A 21,924-nucleotide genomic window follows, 5' to 3' on the forward strand; every position below is an offset into this window, starting at 1 on the left:
CCCCGCCCGGGCCGCCCGGGAACGGCGCTGCGCGCTCGGGGCCGCCCCCTCCGCGCTTCCCCCCGCGCTGCCCCGCGTCCCTCCGCGCCTATCCCGCTGCGGTCGGAGCGGGGACAGCGGGCGGTGCGGGGTCACCGACGGCGGGGGACCGCGGGGCTCGCTCCCGGCGGGCGCTCGGCGCTGCGCACGTAGGCGCGGGGAGGCGGGTGACGGGCGGCCGGGGGCGGCCCCTTCCCTGCCGCGCCCCGGCGCTCGCCATTGGCGCGGGCGGCCGTGACGCGCGGCGCGGCCGCTGCCTCTTAGTGCGGGAGGCGGAGGCAGGGCCCGGCAGAGCCGCGCCGAGCCCGACCGCGCAGCGCTGCATCCCACCGCCAAGGGAGCGCCCAGGGCAGCGCCGCATCCCTCCCGCCCGCCGCGGAGGAGCCGGGGCGCCCCGCGGGCAGCAGCGCCCCTGGCGCGGGCGGGAGGAGCGCGGAGGAGCAGCAACAGCAACGGCGGCGGCCGCCGCGGGGACCGGAGCAAAGTTGGTGCGAGCGGCGGCGGGGCCGCCCGGGAGCGGGACTGCAGGGAGCCGCCGCCTCGGCTCGGCCCGGCCGCCGCGGATGTGCCCCCGCCGGGCCGGGAAGGACAGAGCGGAGCACTGGCAGCGGGGATCGGGCGGCTGGCTGCGCTTCACCCTCGCCGGGCTGCTGCACTCGGAGGATTTGTGGATTGACTCTCGCTCCTGACCCACCGCCTCTGCCGGATTCCTGGGGTTTTGTTGCTGGATTTTGGCTGCCTTTTTTTTTTTTTTTTTGGTTTCTCCTTTTTTTTTTTTTTTCTTAATTAATTTTTCTCTCCCCGTTCCTTGGGGAAGGAACTGTCTGCCGGCCCTGCTCGGGCTCCCCGCTGCAGTCGTGGCAGTGCCGTGGAGGCTGGGACCCCCCCACAAGCCAAGGTGAGCGCTGGCACTGATCCGACACAGCATCACCCCTTTCCCCCCGGAAAGGTGCGTCGGGCCGGTAACCAAAGAGCGGGCACACACTCCAAAAAAACCAAAGGCCACCCTGCATCTAGAAGCGTACAAAATATCTTGATAGTGGGACTCGCATTTGGGATCTGTTTAGTTCTCTTGCTCATGCCACTGCCCCCTGGTTGCCTCAATGGCAGGATCATGAAGTGTTTGACTTTTTTTCTTCTGCTTCCAGAGACCTTAAAGAAGTCCAAAAAGAGTGTGAGGTCAAACGGCAAGGTGCCAGGATGCTATGAGATAGTGCCCCTGTCCCTGAAGAAGAAGATGGCTGCAGAACTTTACCCTGCCAGCACCAACACTAACATTGCAAACAGCAACGCCGCCGCCGCCGCCACCGCTGCCAACAGCAAGAAGAACGCCCTGCAGCTCCAGCAGAGCGCCCAGCCGCCCCCGCCGCCCCAGCTCCAAAACCTCAACAACAACAACTTGGAGAGCGCCAACTGGCAATCCTTCCATCCCACGCTGCGGGAGAGGTAAGGGCCAGGCCCGCCGGACCCTCCCCGGGCGGGCGGGACACGGAGAGAGGCGAGGCGCCCGCCCTGTGCACCTGCGCCCCGGCCCGGCGGGAGCGCGGGGCTGGGCCGGAGCCCCGGGGCCGCCGGCGGGAGGCTGGGGCACCGGGCGAGGGGCAGCCCGCGGCTAACGCGGCTTCTCCCCCCTCCCCTGCTTGCAGGAACGCGCTGATGTTCAATAACGAACTCATGGCTGACGTTCACTTCATCGTGGGCCCGCCAGGGGCATCCAAGAAAGTTCCTGCCCATAAGGTTTGTGCAGATCATTTTTTGGCTTTTTAATGCTGCTGTGCAGGTCGCCTTCTCCCCCTTGCCTTACAACTAGGTCCACTTTTTTTTTTTTTTTTCTAATTATAGTTCTTGTCAAATCCCAGAAGTAATTCACATACGCTGCAATTAAAGGGAGCAGTCTAAGGCAGTGTTCTGCTTCCACTGCAGCTTGTAACTTTCGCTAAATGTAGCTTTTAGGAAAGCCTGCACGCTCAGCTGTTCCTGATCCATGTTACTGAGGCTTCTCTCTTTATTTTCCAGTATGTTTTGGCAGTTGGTAGCTCTGTCTTCTACGCTATGTTTTATGGCGATCTCGCAGAGGTCAAATCTGAAATCCATATACCAGATGTGGAACCTGCAGCCTTTCTAATCCTATTAAAGTAAGTGGCCACTACAAGTCTGCTAATTACACGGACAGAATCAAAGTAGCTTATAAAATATACATCTCCTAATTGACATTGTGCAATATGCACTTAATGCTGTTTACCTAATGTGCTGACAAATATTGAATGTCAGATTCACTGCCAGCAAAGACGAATATAGATTATTTTCATGGCCTACTTTTTTTCCTGAGAAACTAATTTTTTTTCACCCCCCCCCCCCCCCCATCTAGATACATGTATAGTGATGAAATAGACCTGGAAGCTGACACAGTTCTGGCTACACTCTATGCTGCCAAGAAGTACATCGTGCCGGCCCTAGCAAAGGCTTGCGTCAATTTTTTGGAGACCAGCTTAGAAGCGAAGAACGCTTGTGTCCTGCTGTCTCAGAGCAGGCTCTTCGAGGAGCCAGAGCTGACGCAGCGCTGCTGGGAAGTGATTGATGCTCAGGCAGAAATGGCACTGAAGTCAGAGGGCTTCTGTGAGATAGATCAACAAACACTAGAGATCATTGTAACCCGGGAAGCACTCAACACCAAGGAAGTGGTAGTTTTCGAGGCTGTTCTCAACTGGGCAGAGGCTGAATGCAAAAGGCAAGGGCTGCCGGTGACGCCGCGCAACAAGAGGAATGTATTAGGGAAAGCTTTGTACTTGGTGCGGATTCCAACCATGACTTTGGAAGAGTTTGCCAACGGAGCTGCCCAGTCCGACATCCTCACCCTTGAGGAGACACACAACATATTCCTCTGGTACACAGCCGCAAATAAACCCAAATTAGAGTTCCCCCTGACGAAAAGAAAAGGACTGGTGCCTCAGCGCTGCCATCGGTTTCAGTCGTCTGCGTATCGCAGCAATCAGTGGAGGTACCGGGGGCGATGTGACAGTATTCAGTTTGCCGTAGACAAACGGATATTTATAGCGGGACTGGGATTGTATGGGTCAAGCTGTGGCAAAGCTGAATACAGCGTCAAAATCGAACTGAAGCGCTTAGGCGTTGTCCTTGCTCAAAATCTGACAAAGTTTACCTCCGACGGCTCCAGTAACACCTTCTCTGTGTGGTTTGAACACCCTGTGCAGGTTGAGCAAGACACGTTTTACAATGTAAGTGCTATTCTTGATGGTAACGAACTCAGTTACTTTGGACAAGAGGGAATGACTGAAGTGCAGTGCGGGAAAGTGACGTTCCAGTTCCAGTGCTCCTCGGACAGTACTAATGGAACCGGAGTACAAGGAGGACAAATACCTGAGCTCATTTTCTATGCATGATGCATTTCACCTTGATTGTATTCCAGTGCTGCAACGATGCACATTAAGGGATTTTTCGGTTTTACTACGAACTCTGCAGCAGTATGGAATGTTACGCTACTTACCTATCTGCTACATCAGGCTATACAAATAAGTGAAGGAATGCTCTTGAATTTAATCTTATTTTATTTATTCATAAGCTATTTGACTTAATTAAGACTGCAACATGCAGAAAAATGTTAAATTTTGCACGTACTGTGCATTTATTTTGTATATAGATAACTAACTTGCAGACTGCAGCTGACTCAAACAGAATGTTCTAAACTAGAGCAGTTTACGAATCTGTGAAATATAAAACATTTTTACTTGCCCTAAATCCTGTGTACTTGATCTTTGCTGACCTTATGGCTCGTGTGTGTTAATTCATGTACAGCTAACAGGGGTGATGACACTGTAGTCTGGTCCCTGTATGCATCCAACCAGCAAATAGGAAGGTTCCCTCTCTTGGTAACTGAAACTATCCATCAGCAGCCTTTATTTTCCCTTCATGAGAAAAGGAGCTGATGTTTGAGGGTTTTTTGTGTGTTGCCCAAGCTGGAGACAGACAAACAGTGTAATCAAAGCCGATCAAAATCATCCTGTTGTTATTTTTGAAAACTCCTAATGCCCCTTCACATGCAGCATCTTTGTTAACCTCCAGCCTGCCCACCAAAGAGCAACACTGCCACTTGCACCTGTCAAACTACAGCCCCCCTTGAATGGGCAGAGTCAAGACACACAGATGAAATTAATTCTGTGACAGGGCTGCATCACAAATTTAGCCCAGGGCTGTATTACTGGCAGACACTATCTGAATTTACATCCCATCCTTATACAGAGCAGCAGGCTTTAGAAAAATACTTGCAAGATGGTGTTTAGGTTCACTTAAGATTACTAATAAGCCACCTCAAAAAAAAAAACAAAAGCTGTTGGGTCTTTCCTCCTGCTCTTTTTTTTCAAAAACAGTCTCAAGCATTATCAGCAGTCATTCTATGCCAGTACTTTCCTCAGAAAGTGATAAAAGTTTTTTCTCAAAGGTCTCATCATCATAGCTGAGCCAATTGGAAATATTTACTGGATTTTGTAATTCTTAGGATGAGCTTGGAAGAGAGCACTCAAACAGCAGTCTAAAACAGTATTTTTTCTGTGTATAACAAGTACCTCTACATCTAACATGTTTGCCTTTTCCCAAGCTGCATTAATTCTCACCTTGAAACTAAGCTGCAATGCAAATCCTGCCTGTTTTCTCTCTTAAAAAAGATGAAAAAAGTAATGAAAAATAAGAAGGGAAGTGAATCACTGAGAACAAGACCTCAGCAGCAGAGCTGGGGATGTGCTGCCTGCTGCTGCCCGCCCGGGCGCTGCTCTGTGTGCGAGCTGCTGCTCCCCTTGCTGCAGAGGCAGCAGCCCTGTGCCAGCCCAGTACAGCTGAGGGGTGTGCCTGTGCTGTCCTGCAACACAGCCATCTGATTCTCTCCATACAGATAAAAGAGTGGGAGTGAGAGTGGGGAAAGATGCAGGCAGATAATTCCTACACAGAGGTGGATAACAGTCACAAGATCTCACTATAATTGCACTCTTTTAACTGGAATTGGCACAAATTCTCTTGGCTTAAACCCACAACCTAGAGAATGGCTCCTATATCCTTTCAACAGGTTAAACCCCACCTTCCTATCACAGTTATCAACAATTTCAGTGTTGACTTATTAGAAGTTATTCACATGTTTGGAAAAAGTTGCTCCTCATTTTCCACCAAGCCACTTGTATTTCAAGCACTGAACAGCTCAGCTACAGGTGATGGACTGATAGTAAATTTGGCAAATGCTTATCAAATATTGCATCTGTGGAATTGAAGCGTGACAGGCCTGTAGGAGCTTGCTGACACACACAAATTTGTTGTCAGTCCATTGTCTTAGTATAGCCCAAATTATGCTTGGAAAAAGCAACAAAACTATTTGCAAGAGAAAACAGCATCTAGTTCCAAAAAAGCTCTTCCATAAAGGAGAACAGGCTCTTATAGTCAGTAATGCTTCTCTGCCTGGATTGATTCCAGCTTCACTATAAAGTTACTACTTGAGTATTAACATACAGTACTGTGTATATATACATACATATTTTTTTCAAGTAACCATAGGGAAAAAAGACTCAAATAGTCAAAAGTCAAATCATTAAAAAAATACCTATTGCTGGAGCATTTATGCAGAGTTCTCTGGCCAACACAAGGAAAGTTTTTCCCAGCACATAGACATTCACCTATTAAAAGACAAAAAAAGCATTATGTAGATCATAAACCACAAATGTTTTTAATAGAACATTTATATGGAAAGGAGAAAACCCCAACTTTTGAAATCTTAACCTGCTTTAAAAAAATTCAAGTTATACTAGCAATATTCATATGTACAGGATAATACTCAGTGCCTGTCAAAATTTGCACAAATTAGCAATGTAAATAAAAGTGTAAGTTTATATTGAAAAAATTATACAAAGTTGTTCATCATGCTCTTCAGTGGGCTCAGTGCTGCTCGCTAGTACAGTTTTTCAGTTGTCACATTACATCATAAGGCAATAAGTAGACTTAAGTGTAATACCAGTATATATAAAGTGTAATTTATCTTGTACCATTACAAAACCTGAACAAATACATGTCAGTGCAAATTTCAGTTCTGCATGATCATTTGTAGTGGCATAATTAAGTATTGCACAAGCACACCACCAAACTTTTCACCAAATCAAGGAGTGGTGCTACATGCCCCAAGGGTTACATGTCATATCTTGCTGTTTGGACATTGCCTAAGATTATATTAAAAACATTAAGAACAAAACAAAAAACAACACAAAAAAAATCAGAAAAGCTCTAAACCACACCCAACTTGCTCAGGCACCAGGGACAGAGCTCTACTCCCATACCCTCTGTCACTGCTGCACCCAGGAGGATGTAAATTGAGGGTAGGAGTTACTCTTCATACTCTGATTTGCAATTTATAGCACAGACAGCCATGTTTGTATTTTACAAGTCTGAGAAAGCTTTCTTTCTCTATCTTAAGATGTGTTTTTGTGGTCAGCAAGAAAGGCAGGATATACTCCAGTTCCCAATCAGTCTCAAACATTCCCACGGAGCTCCATGAACACCTTGCTTCCCCCAAGGCATATGTAAAGGTCAAGGTTAGTATAAAAAACTCCATCCTCCTACACTCCAAGCAAGTAGGTTTTTGGTTTGTTTTGAACAATGGTACATACTCTTGCTTTTATTGTACAAAACTGCCCCTGTCTTTCCTCTGCCTGGATAGTGAAGGTGTTTATTTAGCAGTCAATTACACAACTGAGTGATGATTATGGCACAAGTCTATGGAATTAAAAAACTACTCCTCTTTCCATTTCATCAAAGAGCTTTGCCAACATTAGGTTAAAAGCAGGCTTTCCTCCCAAGTGTATAGATGGTTCTAACAACCCAGCTAAAATAGATGTATGTCAACAACAACCAAACCCCCAAACAACTGACATATTTTCACCTAGCCCTTCAAAATGTTTACGTGAAAATGTTCTTAATGTGTATTTTTCTCACATATATTTTAAAAATCAGAACTTCAAAGATATCCTCAGAATGATCACATATTCTGAAAGTGACTGTGCAATCAATTATACATAATATGATGGTAATTCATTCCATATTTAGTGAGAAATAAGTGTATTCCATTCTGTGTCTGACCAATGGCTGGACTGGCCTAGAAGATGCAAAAATATAGTCTTAAATTTTACTGCCCTTTTTCTTCCTGAAATAGCAGACAACATAGAAGCACTATTCTAGGGGAAGGAAAAGGGCAAAATATACCCTCTGAATGAGAAGTCTATTTTCTAGGAACTAAGTTACCAAATTTTATACAGAAAAAAATACACACCTACTGACTCTGGCAATTCATACTGGAGCCTGAGAGCGTGTGACTTTCCATGAGCCAATGAGACAGAACAGATATCACTAAAACAAAATGTCTGCAGCATTTCAGTTGGCTTTAGATTCACTGCAAGCTCAAAACGGGTTGTTTTGACCTTTTGTCTAAAAAATATTAACATAAAGAATGAGTGTTTGGCTGTAATTTCAGCCTTCTAAGCTGGCCGACCAAGTTACTATAAATCTTGAACCTCATCACTTAGATCTTGTTCTGCAAGGACGATTTCACTGCACAAATCAATAAAGTTACTTCAGTGGAGCCAAGTGCATATGACGTTTCCATTAGAGGCTTCACAAACTCATCTAGTTCTCTCATATTAGTCTAGGAGAAAAAAAACAACATAAAACTCTAATCCAAACAAGTTTTTTTTTCCTTCTAGCCTTTTTCCTTGTCACGACATCCAAACACTTGATGTTTGTCACCATCAAACCACGTCACTCTCTAAGAAACTCCTCCCAAGCAAACTTTCCATAAACGCAATAATAAAGAGTAAATAAATATGAAGAGGCATAAAGAAACAGGTATTTTTTTTTCTAGTGAAGTTCTAACAATCAAAGTGATTGCCAAATTAAATCTAAAGCAAAGACAAATGAATAATAAATGTGCTCAATTAGTATTTATCTTTCTTTCCTTGGACTAACTAAAAGTCTCCTGATCTATGGTTTATTTGAGAAGTAATGCACTTAAATCTAACCTGCTTTTCCACTTCACCTACATCATCAGTGTTTTATGACTGACTTCAAGGTGTAGGCAGTGTATTTGCACAAAATAATAAATTAAAATAGAAATGGTAAATGAGGGAATTTCTTTCTTTTGCTCACAAGCCCATTTCTTTGTAGTTTCTGCTGACTACCAATTTAGAAAGAAAGCAAAATATACAATACAGTCCATGTTCGTTATTTTTTTCCTCATGAAGCTCACACATTTTTAATGCCAGGGTCACAAAATGCATCAGGAATATTTAATTGCTTCCAGTTTTTCTGGCAATTCAGTAGGATAAAAGACTTCAGGCCCTCTCAAACAATATGCTTCCCAACTGTAAAAGTTAACAGATACTCACAGGTTCTGGGGCACTTCTCATAAATGAAAAATTAAAGATGGCATAAAGTTCACTCAGAAATCTGTAATGCCATTGAACTCCTGAAACATGATATTTAAGATCTCTTGGGTTTAGTGGAAGGTGGCCCTTTCACTAAAATTTTATTCTGCTATCACTGATTTCAACTCTTAGTCATATGCACACACAGATCCCATGATAGAAGAGATATGATATAAAATAGGCATTTAGAGAGGTCTTTCTTTACTTTCATCATTTGGTTTTTCTGCAATCCATTAAGCTTAGAAAATTAGGAGAATTAATTTAGAGGCCTACTTTAATTTCTAGTTCTTTCTTCATTAAGAACTTCTTATAAAAATTCATATACTCCAATCCATCAAAAGCTTAACATTCCAAATTTAGAATAATATGACATTTGCATTTATAAAACCTAATTTTATATGAGTTCTTAGAATGGTGAATAAACAAAAATGCCCTTCTAAAAGGATGTCTCTGGCTTAAACTTGAATTGGTACAGCTTTAAAGCTTACCACATCAACTTCAGCCTCTTTTCCCCTTAATTTAAAAGGATCATACTGAAAAACAGTATTTCTTCAAACTCACCCCAATCAAAACTGCTGAAGCGAGACAATTACTTTATATACTTTCATAAGACTTGCACTCTTTTTTTGCAGATTTTCACCATATATTAAAAATTCCTAAACTGGATGCAATCACTAGGTTTAAGCATCAACACCTAATGCAAAAGAGGGGTCTCAATCTCTGTTAGAGGGGAGATTTTAAAATACCTGCATACCCCGATAGTTTTTACCATATTCTCTTACATTCAATTCATATTTAAACGAGTAAGTTTACGAGCATGTGGACCCATCACAGATATTTTATTTTAAAAAAAGGCAGAAAACCAAGTAGCTTCTTTAGCAGGAAGATGTTTTTCAGACAAAGAACTATGTGCTCACCAAGGCACTGCAAAAACCTCTTTTTACAGGAGAACTTAAGATTCTCTAAGATGTTGTCCTTTACCAATAGTTAATTTCTGTTCTCATTATCAAACACATTATGTTAATTAAAAGGGGCATTTAGTGAAGGAATGGCTTCCAATTATTCAGTTACATCTTCACAACAAGATCCTTCTACTTGTTATGCTCTTTGCCCTTCACAGTATTTTTTGGAGACAGTCTTTTCATTTCACATCTGTCAGTCATCAGACACTGATTTCAAAGGGACACTTCCAGAGAGACTCTTATCCTTTCATAATTTCCTCTTGCTTTCACATCATGCCTGATCTGTTCACAAACACCAATATACTTCCACCTTCAGAAATAACAACAAACACCTCATTTCCAGTAACACAGGAATTCATCAGTCTAACACCTCCCAGAATTTTAAACTCTCTTGGGGAAACAGAGAATCTCCCATTCATACAGTTACCAGGTTACCAGGTCACGTTAACTACTGGAGAGTAGAAAAAAAAAATAAATTGAATGGAAGTTTCTGTTTGACTGTAAGTTATAAAACAATAATCCTTCTACAAGCAATTTCCAAAAAGGCTTTTCAAGACCATAGTGGCATTCTGGCAAAGTACTACAAATGGTGACAGTGGTTAAGATATTCCTCTAGACAGACAAAGACCGGGCAGTTGGAACACAATGAGAATTCACACTGTGAAACATCCATGGCTGCTTGCCTAAATAATTAAGCAAGCATGAAAAGCAAATGAGTTTTTAAGGAGAGTGTCTGTTGCTGGGGAAAGAGGCACCTGTGGTTGTTTGATTCATTATTAACATTTCTAGTGTAGTAATGCCTGAAGGTCCCAAACAGGTTGTTTAAATTAACTCCATCAACAGCGATTTGCATAGGGGCAATAAAGGCAAATATAGTCAACATGTTAATAACTTTAAATGAACAAAGGGGATAAAAAACTGAAGCAAACCTGTACAGTCTTTAAAAGAATATTCCATTTTACCTATCGCCATGCAATAAACCAAAACATCCTATTGTTTTTTGATCTATATTGCATTTAGAGCAGTCCAAAGGTAACAGACAAAAATACAAACAAGCACCAAACTCAGCTTGTCAGGCTGTCGATCAAAAGAGACACAAATCAAAATTAAGCAGCTTCCCTCTCATACTGGGCTTTAAAGCACTGCCTTCAGTCATGGGACTCCAAAGGAGACTCTCCTGCTAATCACATCCATGGCAGTCCTGCAGTTCTTCCTCCAATACCACAGCAATACAATAAGCCATTATCAAACCACCTATGCAAGAAATCAAAGAGTGATAATTTGCAATAATCATAGAGGAGTCAGGGAGCCCAATTCTGCCTTTATATTAAATAAATGAAAACAAGTGTTCAAAAGTAATTCACAATAAAAATCCTTCTAGAAAAGCAAGTACTAGACAAACTGCAGATGGAGAAATAGGGGTGAGAGTTGTGTGGGAAGAGAGATCAAGCAAGTACTAGTTACTGATTTTCACTTCTTCATCTTCCCTTACCCAGAACCACAGTGTAGTTCAGGTGGGAGTGGATCTCATCAGGTCTCCAGCCCAACCTCCTGCTCCAAGCAGGCTCAGCCACAGAACAGACCAGGTTGCTCTGGATCTTGAGAGCCTTGATGGATTAAACACCCTGTTTCCACACTTGGTTGTCCCCATAGTGAAAAACCTTTTATTGATATCAAGTAGAGACATCCCGTTTTAATTAATTACATCCACTGCCAGTCATTTTCCTGCTGCACACTCCTATAAAGAGCCTGGCTCTTCAGATGTCTAAGATCTCTTCAGTGAACCCCTGCCTGGTTTAAGAGCAGGACACACCACAAGGCATGCTAAAAATTATATTTTACTAGGCTGAAAGTGGGGACCAGAGCATTGCCAACCCCTTCCCCAAAGTCTTTTATGACCCCATTGCAAAGACCAGGACACTGGAGATGACAAGAGACTAAAAAACCCCAGTGATTTCTGAGGATGTGAAAGGCAGCCTTTCACCACACTGAGGTGTGAAACTTCAGCCAAATAATTCTCCAGGTGCAAGGAATGGGATGCTTGGAGAGATGGGAGAAAACCTAAACTGTTCAAAACTTGGCCAAGGCTAGACAGGCTCTGCAGCTCTCCTAAACAAGCCAGGCCTGTCGCTTAGATTGGACTAACAAAAAAGCAAACAAAAGGCCTGATTGCAGACCTCTCTAAGGACTATATTTGCAAGTAAAATGCAGGATCTGAAAATATAAGCAAGTACTTTCCCTGTCCTTCCAACTCAATCAACAAGCAGCACGACTGCTCAGCACAAGGAAGGCGCCCGATTTGTAGCAGTGCCCTGGACACTCTCAGTTCAGTTCAGATCATGCTTTGAGGTCCAAATGTATCAGAGGAATTCTGGATCCAACAACACGTTCACCAGGAGATTTCCAAGACGTAAGATATATTTTATATGAAGATAAAACACCAAGAAAATTGCCTTTCCAATTAAAAAAAAAAAAAAAAGAAAAAAAAAGGACTTTTTGTCTTTTCTCAAGATGGCAACAATTTTGAAGCTCCAAAAATAATTATGAAAATGCAGCAGTTCCCCAGAGGAACAAGACAAACTCCAGCATCTCAGTCATCAGCACAAGAGGAAAACTGATACAACTTTTTAAACAGACTGCCATTAACAGTAAAAATTAGTCTCCTCTATTGCTATGTTTTATCAGCATAATACTATCCTAAAAGCACATTACACTGTGGGGGACAACTTTTTTCTTTTTTCTTTTTAATATTTTTAAGTCCCAAAACAATTCAAGAAAGGCAGGAAGAGCAGTTGTACAACAAGTAAAAATCATAGCCTAGGAGGGCATTCTTAGGATTTCCTCTACCACTTTTTTCCTAAACAGAGCAGCAAGAGAGAAAGAATATAAGTTATGTCATTAAACAAATACTGAGTTGCAGGTAACAGCAGATTCAGGATTTGGTTAAATGGTGGATATGGTGGTGGTTGATGGCTGGATTTTGTGATCTTGGAGGTCTTTTCCACCCTTAATGATTCTATGATTTTTTTACACTGAAAAAAATGCACTGGAACCTATTTCAGGGTGGTCAGTAATTCAGCCAGTGGCTTCCATGAAGAGACTCTATAAAGGTGTTTCATGTGGTGACTTTGTTACGAAATTCCTGACAAAGAGCCCTGCAGGTCCCTCACCTCCCACTGCAAGTGAGCTGCATCAGGAACATTCTGGAGAAAAATCTCAACATTCACCATTAGTTGCTAAGCAAGAGTTGGTGCAGGTCAGTAGTAGCTCATTTTTTAGACTTCAGATGTGAATTTTTGGTGATATAAAATCAACACCTTTCTTATCTCGCCCAGAAAAACAGTTACCTGGACCACTATAGCAAATTTTGTACAGATGAGTATGAACAATTTAAATAATTTGGAAAAATAATACCACAGCCACCACTACTACTACTGCTCTCACCTCTTCTTCCTTAAGAATATTTATATCCCAACTTCAGGATGGGAGAGTAGTCCTTGAAAAAAAGAGGCACTTCAAAGTAAAATAGTATCATCTAATGAACTATTTTTAGCAAACTAATTATATTTTAGGGTTTGTGGGCAAAGACTTATCTAAAGCAGAATGTACTGAAATTTACTGCCTGGGCCACAAATGTTTTGCTACTAAGGTGGCTTGGGTGGGTTTTTTTTTTGTTTTGTTTTGTTTTTTTTGGCTCGGTTTGTAGTTGTGGTTTTCTGTTTGGTTTGTGGTTTTGTTTGTGGGGGTTTGTTTGATTTTTTTTTTAACAGACCTGAGGAGGAAAAAACCATCAAGCTGGAACCTGAAAAACTCATTTATGTATTCTCAAACAGGACCTTCTGGATAGGCAGAGTTAACAATAACATTCTACATTCCTGTTTGCTCAGATTCACCTTAAAGAAGCCATAAAGTAGAGCTCATCAGAAGACATAGTTAAATGCAAATCAAGACACTGAAATCTTGGGTTTTTCTCTTTCAGGGGGGTTGATTACTTCCCTACTACTTATCTATTTCTGTCTCTCCCATCTCCTCAGTTACCCCTGTTTAACCTTTTGGTCCTCCTAAGTCCCATATCAGAATATTTTCTGGCTGGAATGCACAGAGGGGAAAAGACAAATCATTCAATCTTTCTGTTTCTGCTGACAATACATCTTTTCCTCTCACAGATACAATACCTCTTCTTCTAGTTCACATTGTGACTGTTCTTCATATTACTGTGATCATTCTCTTTCAAAACCATCACCATGAAAAATTACCTGTGTTTAAAAGGAAACAAACCTTCCATTCTACACATGTACTGTTTGGTCGTGAGCAATCAAAATAATTCAATCAGAGTTTAGAAAAGAGAAGAAAGTTACTAAATTTCAGAATTAAAGATGCATTTGATTATTGCAATTCCAGCAAATTGCTTCAAGCAATAAATAGTCTTCAGAGGGATGCCATTTACCAAGACAGCTGGGAGGACAAAAATAGATGCAAGTAACCTACTCGCATTGTATGTAAAACAGTTGTAACAGAGAGAATGAGGGTAAGACAACATATGTCAGTAGAGCTTTCTATTTCCACAGACAGAGCAAATTCGTATTTCTCTCAAAATACATTTTATAAAACACAGTTCTGAAGTGCACGAATACATTTACACAGCATTACCCACCAAAAAGGTTATTTCTGTCGCCAACAACTGTTGTTTTAAAAATATGCAACATCTGACCCTGTGCCACAGCAGTGACTCTGAATCCTGATGAAAGGATCATACTAACTCTTGCTACATTGTTTGCAGCATTAAAAGCAAAAAAAAAAATAAATTGACATTTAATTTTACTGAAAAATTACTCAGATTTCCAAACCCAGTGATTTCCCACTCAGAATTTTTAGAGAAAAACAAAACCATCTTAAACTTTAACAATTAAAAAAAAAAAAAGTGAAATTAAAAAAGGGTACAATACCTGAAGAAGGTCACTGAGGTCAAGTAACATGTCTGTGAAAGAAGTTAAGGAATATACATGCTTCTTGAATGTGATAGTAATTCTTAATTTCATTTCACTAGCAAGCCAAAGAAAAGGAAGAAATAAACCCAGGTTAACTGTCAATGAAACCAAATATGGCTTATGTCAACTCACCACTCATGCTAACAGCCAACATCCAGGTTATTGTTCAGCTGCCCATGACACGCTGCCAGCACCTGCTGAATTTACTGCTCAAGTTAAGTCATGGTCCCAAAGAACAAGCCAACAACTTGTGTGACCTAGAACACTCACCACGTCCTGCAGCCTAAGAAAGACCCAGTTGTAAGGGGGTCCTCTGCTCTGCTCAGCCCCATCTCCAGTGCTGGGATCCCAGCAGAGGAAGGACACTGAGCTGCTGGAGAGAGCTCAAGGGAGGCCACCAAGATGATCAGAGGGATGGAGCAGCTCTGCTATGAGGAAAGGCTGAAATAATTTGGATTATTCAATCTAGAAGAGAGAAGGCTTTGAAGGGAGCCTACAAGAAAGATGGAGAAGAGCTTGTAGTGACAGGACAAGGGGGAATGGCTTCAAACTGAGAGTAGGGTTAGACTGGATATTGGGAAGGAACTTGTTAGTGCAAGGGTGGTGAGGCCCTGGCACAGGCTGCCCAGAGAAGCTGTGGATGCTCCATCCCTAGATGTGTTCAAGGCCAGGCTGGATGGGGCTTGGAGCAACCTGGACTAGTGGAAGGAGTCCCTGCATGAGGCTGGGGGTGGAACCTTTAAGGTCCCTTCCAACTCAGGCCATTCTATTATTCTGTGATAACTAAAAACAGTAATAACATCAAGATAGAACACCCTTATTACACTTTAGAATATAAAGCATTATCAGTCTCCTATGCCAGCTTAGGAGCTCAGAAACACAGATGGAAGAGCAAACTAAGAAAAATGAAATAAGTTTATTTTGTTCTCTTCTATGAGGACACATCAAAGAGCTGGGAAGGGAAAGCTGCTTTGGCTGCTCCCTTCTCCAGCCAAGCAAATCAGCTGTTACCTTTCACTTTATGCTCCCTTCATGATATCCTGTGCTGCTGCAAAACATTAGGTCACCATCTACTCATTACAGGCACACTTGAAAAACATAATAGTTAAAAACAAGCCAAACCACTACAAGTTTCCATTAGATTTAACTGAAAGCAAGCACACTTATAGTGCATTGTCTAAACAGCATCCAAAATAGAGAAGGAAAAACTAAAAGAAAGCACCATAAAGCCCACGGTGCAAAGGTAGCCCTTTTGCTGCTGTTAATGAGCACATGCAGGATGTCCTATCAGCTACTCAGGTGTGGCTCATATGTTGTAAAAGGGTTTTATTATCAAAAGGAGTGTCAAGGTGAAATGTGAGAGAAGGGGAGAGAGTGAGGCATGCAAAGAAAACATGTATGCAGGGCTGTGTGTGAGTTTTTGTATGCAGCAATGTGCTAAGAAATCCAGCATTACATACAATGCAGGGACACCAATGTAGTTTGGTGCATGCTGTGTTAACCTAAGAATTAGTGAATGTTCTTCAAGTAAGCCAGAGTAATACAGTGCACATTTCTCCTAAACATTATCAGCTGTGGAAGGAGAGTAATTCAGATAACGTAATCAGTTTATACATAAGCATTTTCCTTGCTAAGAACTTTTAACCTTGAGCATTTCTACCTTCAGTTTGCATTCGAAATTGTATGAATGTACTCCAAATTTGTTATAAAATTTAATATTTTAAGTTAATATTATTTGGCAAAAATTAATTTCCACATTAAAAACCATAGCATAGCTGGGTAGTTAATTAGCTGAAAATTCAGTATGGCTCTGAAAAACAAAATCAGAAATCCATTATAGGTACTATTATGCAAGACATTACAGTAATCTGAAATTTTAACACAGTAAGGAAACTGCTAACAAAAACCATCTGTAAAATACACAGCTTAGAAATCTACACAGAGCAATACTGAATTCAGTGCAAATTTTTTGTAAAAGTGAAAAAAGAGAAAATGGAAAGACGTTAGCAATGCAATTGCCAAGGAACCATAATAATTGTCAGCTCATCAAACAGATCTAGGAAGAAATCACTATGCCAATTTTGTGCTCAAGACATATTCTAAGTCTGAAAATGTTCCCAGTTCATTATTGACTTGAAGTGCCTGATTATTCTATGCCCACCCTGAGATACTGTCCCCAATGAGACAAAGCAAAATTATCGCTCATATCTGATCGATCTCACCACAATTTAAAAGGGAAAAAACCCCTGAAACACCAAAAACCCCTGAAACACCAACATCTCATAGGTTATTGAGGCACCAAAGGGAATAACTGAGTGGTCCTAGAGCCTGGCTGCTGTCACTGGAGACAGAAGAGGAGTCGGGAGGAACATCAGTGCCAAATGCTAATGCAGATTTTAGGTGAGTCAGAGAGGTGCTTTCCTAACCCAGGCATTTCAGTTACAGGTTCTTCATGAAATCTGCATACCCAGAGTATGCTTCAACCTCCTCAAACTGCTGAACACAGTTTGGTGGAAAATCTAAACTTACTAACACATTACAAACGCTTAGGCTTTATTACTGCAACGAAAACAACCCCACCTTTTTATGCATTTATAATGACACAAGATCAGAGCTAAGGATTGGGAAATTCACAACAGGATTCAGGCAACTCTGATTCAATTTAGAGCTAAGCTATAGGTGCTTTAACATACAATTTCCTTGCTCCTTAGAGAAGTTGGTGCAAATGTCCAGCAAAATTGTAAGCAAAGGTCACAGTAAAAACGTGGTGCTTCTGGATTTCATTTAAGGTAGCCTCCAGCAATCCCTCTCCCTGATTAGATGTGTAGCTACTACAGCAAAGCAAAAAGGGAAACTTGAGTCATGCAGTAGCACTGGGTTGGCCTTTACTATGAACATTGTGGGCACGATTATCAGCAGGAAGTGGTTGTAAAAACAAGCTGTTGTTTCCAAACTCCTTTTCAGAGCTGGAACAGTCCAGGAGAACATGCAACAACAGCTGAAAACAGCAGATAATACTTAATATGTATTCAAAAATTATACAATCGTAAGAGAAATGTTTTCTTTGAGGCTGGAAGAAAACAGTGATCATTTTACATATGGAGACTGCTACCCACATGGAAAAGCTCCTGAAGGGATGGAAAGCTACTGGTACTGTAGATAGACCCATGCAAATAACACAGTGCAAGTGGACTTAGGTTATAAATGAGCCCTAGTTAAAAAAAATAAATTGCAAAAAAGAGCCATTTATTTTTTTAAAATTAGCAATTTAAACTGCTTTTCTTTTGCTATTAATTGTTTAAGTTTCACCAAAGCATGCAACCGTCTGTCCATCGCTAGAAATGCCTAAATGTCTAAATCAAGATAAGTCTAAAGGCATTATTTCAAAAAATTAAATTCAAGGGAATCCTTTGGCCAACATGATGCAAAAGGTCAGATCGAGTGGCCAAAATGTTCCTTTTCTGCCTTTATAATGTGGATAATATGAGAACTCCATGATTCACAGCAGTAATGATCTCATTCTCAGCACCAGAGGAAACAAAAGTTCATGAAGAAATTAATAGTACAGGAAACCTAAAACCCAAAATACCAAAACAAGCATGCATTTGTACTTCAGAGAGACCAACATTTTACATATTCCAGCAATCCTAAAGTACTTGTGCAGCAAAATCCCCCTGATTTTCAATAACAACATGTAGCAGGAGGCAAATCTGCCATTTGCAGGATTAAATTGTGCTAGACACTGTTAAAATAACAGCTATCATTTATAATGCAGTTGTTACCCCTCCTAAAGAAATCTTTAAAAAATTAAAATCTTTAGTGTCTGACAATTTACAATAATAAGGAAATCTTCAGATTATTTCATGCTACTGTTTCAAAATTCTTCCACTGGGTAGCATATCATATCTGGGAGACACAGGCCTGTATGAAGAATCACGGAGAAGACAAAGGGTCTAGCATTTATTTTAGTTATTTAATTAGTTTTTAAAGTTACCCTTGGACTATTTTTTACTTATTTTTACAAGCTTACTACAAAAGCAGCCATATCATAGAAGGAGGACTGGTGTCAAGGAACTGTGGCTGCAAGCCACTCAGGAAAAATCTGACATCCATAAAAGTCCTGCTGACTGTAATGAAGTGTCACCTTTATTCAGTTTAAGCTAAAATGCTTTCTGTTTCTCACAAAAACTAAAACCAGATCCATTAAACATATAAAATATTTAAACATAATATTGAGCTATACATCACTTTCTGTACTCAACAGTAGCAATTCAGATGGTTGCAAATAAAAAAGAAATAGGAAATGTGTCTGAAAAGAAAAAAAGAATCTGAATATTAGAACAAATTTTTCTCAAGTTCTTAATGAAAATAATTATTCGCAATTTCAGTGTCAGGGTTCTGGATAAACTATATAACAAATGGGAATTTCTTTAACAAACACATGGAAAAAAGACAAAAGGGAGGCTGAACACAGAAGTGGGGTGATACCAGCGTAAAAAATGAGTGACAGCATTTGTCCGGCCCAGAACCCAGTTTCCAGACTTTCAGATCAACACCCAATTCACAACCTTCCCCTTCCATAATTTCATATACCGTATGATTTCTGATCATGACTTATCATGACTATACCTCTGCTGCTTTACAAACTTTCACCATTTTAATTAGCCATTAATTGAGATTGACTGACAATGCTAATTGTTTAAAGTAAACATTTCTCTTTCCAATGATACTCAACTAAAACAATTAGAAAATAATACCCAAATGCAATCCTTTTGTAAAAAACTCATTTCTGACAACTCTAATGAAAGTTTTGCCTCAAGGCTGAATTCCCACAGAGCCAGCTTCCAAAATTTCTTCAGTCTCCAATTTTGCCTCTGCAAAGAAGTCCACATAGCACAGGCTGCACTCGAGTACACAAATAAAAACAGCACTTAACAAATGAAACTGCTAAGCACAAATGCCATTTTTATAAAAGCAATCTTTATTTATGTGTAGATTAATGCACGATAAAAAAAGAACTCATTTTGGTCTGCGGGTTTTTTTTCTTCTTTGCACACAGCTGTACTACTGTGCTTCATAAAAGGGTATTGCTCTAAATTCCAAAATCCCCAAATTGAAAACAAAAAGCAGTGCCCCACTACTTCCCCATGTCTATCAGGATGCTTCTGCAGTAGTTCTCTTCCAGCACGTGCAGCCTCACTGCCTTCCCAGCCAAGGCAGAGTCAGCAGCAGTAATTCAGCAAATTCAGCACGGTGCCAGCGCCAGGCAGAGAGCAGACAGGCATTTAGGGCTGCATTCAGCCTGCCTGACCCCTTGGTTTAACCAGGAGGGTCACAAGTGGGGCTTTCTGGCTCACCTCAGACCAGAACAGCCTCTGACACCAGCTCTCCCCACCTGCAGACAGATCTGGGCTGTGCAGGCAGGAGGGATGCAACCCTGGGAGCTACATCAACCTTCAGACTCCCACACACACACAAGTCACTCTTTCCTAAACTAACGCTGCAGCTTTTCTCAATAATTGTCTTCAGAGTCACTGCCATTTAGAGGAACATTTTCCAAAGCACCCAGGCTGGCTCAATACGCAGGGAGCATTCAGCACTTCTGAAAATGCTGCCCTTGGAGAACGTGGCCTTCAAAGGACACTGGGGCTAAGTTGTGCTCCCGGTGTTACTGACTTTCAAGTAAAAAACCTGCTTTGTGGGGTAGTGCCAAGTATTTACACAGTCACGTGTAAATTTTTAATAGTCACATATAGATTTATAGCACAGTGCAACACAACAGAAAAAAAAGTAAAAAATACATTTCTCATCTCAGAATGCTTATACAGTCAACTTGCAATTATAAGGGTATCAAAGGGCTAAAATATGCAAAGTATATCCATACTAAGCCCCTGAAAGATAATCTAGTTAGTATATTTGCTTAGGGAAAAGAAAATTTAGGCATAGAATGAAAATGTAAATATTAATTTAAAAGTTCTGAGAGACATGAGGTTAATCTTCAACTTGAATGATGTGGCCGTGTATAAATAACAGTTGGCTATATTCAAACAACAAAAAGTCTCCAAACAAGAAAGAGAGACCCCATCCCCTGAACAGTAAATTGAACAAGCACTGGGGAGGGAAAACAAGAGAGGTTGCTAGAAGAAGAAAGGTTTAAGGAAGAACTTGAAGAGCAGGGCTGGCAGATGAGAATGGGAGAGAGGCAGCAGGAAAGGAACAAAGCTCAACCTTCAAGGGGAAGAAGAAAGCAGAATAAACTGTAAAATCATTGCAGAAAACACAAGCAGGTATGACAGTGCACAGTCCAAAAATCTGCACGGAGTGACAATTTGATAATAAAGTGGACTTTTACAAAGAAGCTGGGAAGGAGGACATTGATAGTAAAGATTTAATAAATGCAAAGGAGTTCAGTTCTCTCTCTTTTCTGTGTGTACAAAGTCTATAAAGGTTATGACTCTTGTACCAACAGTGAAAGAAAAGTTCTAAAGAAGTCAGAGCTGCAAACTTAGAAGAACTATTCTGAGATGGCTCTCAAGTATTCAGCACAGCAGCAATGCACACATTTGGAAACGTGAAGCAGCTGGCCAAGAGAAGCAGCAGAGGAAACTCACTGCCTGCTCAGAAGTGGCAGAGGAAAACCAGCAGAGTCATTGAGCCTGACACTCTGCTTTTTCAGAAAACTCCAAATGCAAGAGTTTGGAAATATGTAAAAATATGAAAAAGAAAAATCTGCCATAACCAGACTGATTGCAGTTCATTACCACCCCCTCCCCATGGCTGCTATTTGTGCAGCAATATGGCAAACCAGCCAAAGGAACTGTCTGAAATTAAGAGTCTTGTCTTTTTGCCTGTTTTCAGCTGGATTAACTGCCCAATTCACATGTAACTGCATAAACACCTGGGCTGATAGAAGGCAGGGGATGGAGAGAGGGAGGACTGAGAAAGCAAGGCCAAAGCAAGATAACTTCTGTCTGAGTCTGTACCAGCTCACAGTGGCTTAACATATTCTCTAAAACTAGAGCCTGAGACAATCTCTCCATCACCCATCCTGCCTTCTCAAATTTCTCTTTAAAGTTTGCACAGTTTTTCCCAGCTTGCTCCAAAATACAAAGACCTACCTTATCTGAAAGAGAAGCCTTAGAACAAGTAAGGAGAAAAAACAAGTAACTGTGCAGTAACTGCTTTATAGCAACCCAAAATGTTATAAAACTGATAACACCTCCCTTGTTTTACGTACAAACACAGTTCCTGTGTGAGAGTTGTCACAGTACCACTCTGGTTTTATCCCCAGTAAGCACTCACCTTCTTAAAAATAGCAGCATTACAGTGCTCAATTAAATCAGAGTAAAACCAAATTCTGTGGACACAGAATGTTTTACATTTCCCACGCCAGAAGCCAAGTGTTACATCTTAGCTTTCATACCCACACTGAGGCAAATGCACTGGTATTAAGTGCTCCTGGGTGAATTA

At 41.3% G+C, this 21,924-nt stretch overlaps 2 protein-coding genes across 3 annotated transcripts in view; one reads left to right on the plus strand and one right to left on the minus strand.

The window, feature by feature from the left end:
* BRF1 (BRF1 general transcription factor IIIB subunit) overlaps positions 1–21,924 on the minus strand; it is a 170,854-nt gene that overhangs the window by 88,192 nt on the left and 60,738 nt on the right. Inside the window, exons 4-5 of the mRNA XM_030275131.4 lie at positions 14,413–14,444; positions 5,639–5,711 (exon numbers count right to left, since the gene is read on the minus strand). Of these exons, the coding sequence (XP_030130991.4) occupies positions 5,639–5,711; positions 14,413–14,444 (105 nt within the window). The remainder of the gene's footprint in view (positions 1–5,638; positions 5,712–14,412; positions 14,445–21,924) is intronic.
* BTBD6 (BTB domain containing 6) lies at positions 315–3,795 on the plus strand. 2 transcript variants are annotated; one of them, XM_012574187.5, is made up of 5 exons: positions 315–937; positions 1,188–1,485; positions 1,686–1,776; positions 2,056–2,174; positions 2,408–3,795. In XM_012574187.5, the coding sequence occupies exons 2-5, from the start codon at positions 1,277–1,279 to the stop codon at positions 3,438–3,440; spliced, it is 1,452 nt and encodes a 483-aa protein (XP_012429641.1). In that variant the 5' UTR covers positions 315–937; positions 1,188–1,276; the 3' UTR covers positions 3,441–3,795. The 2 variants fall into 2 exon arrangements, with proteins under 2 accessions (XP_012429641.1, XP_002200627.1); XM_002200591.7 differs by having other exon boundaries at positions 315–1,485.

This window comes from Taeniopygia guttata, chromosome 5 (genome assembly GCF_048771995.1).
Source record: "Taeniopygia guttata chromosome 5, bTaeGut7.mat, whole genome shotgun sequence".
Lineage (NCBI taxonomy): Eukaryota > Metazoa > Chordata > Aves > Passeriformes > Estrildidae > Taeniopygia > Taeniopygia guttata.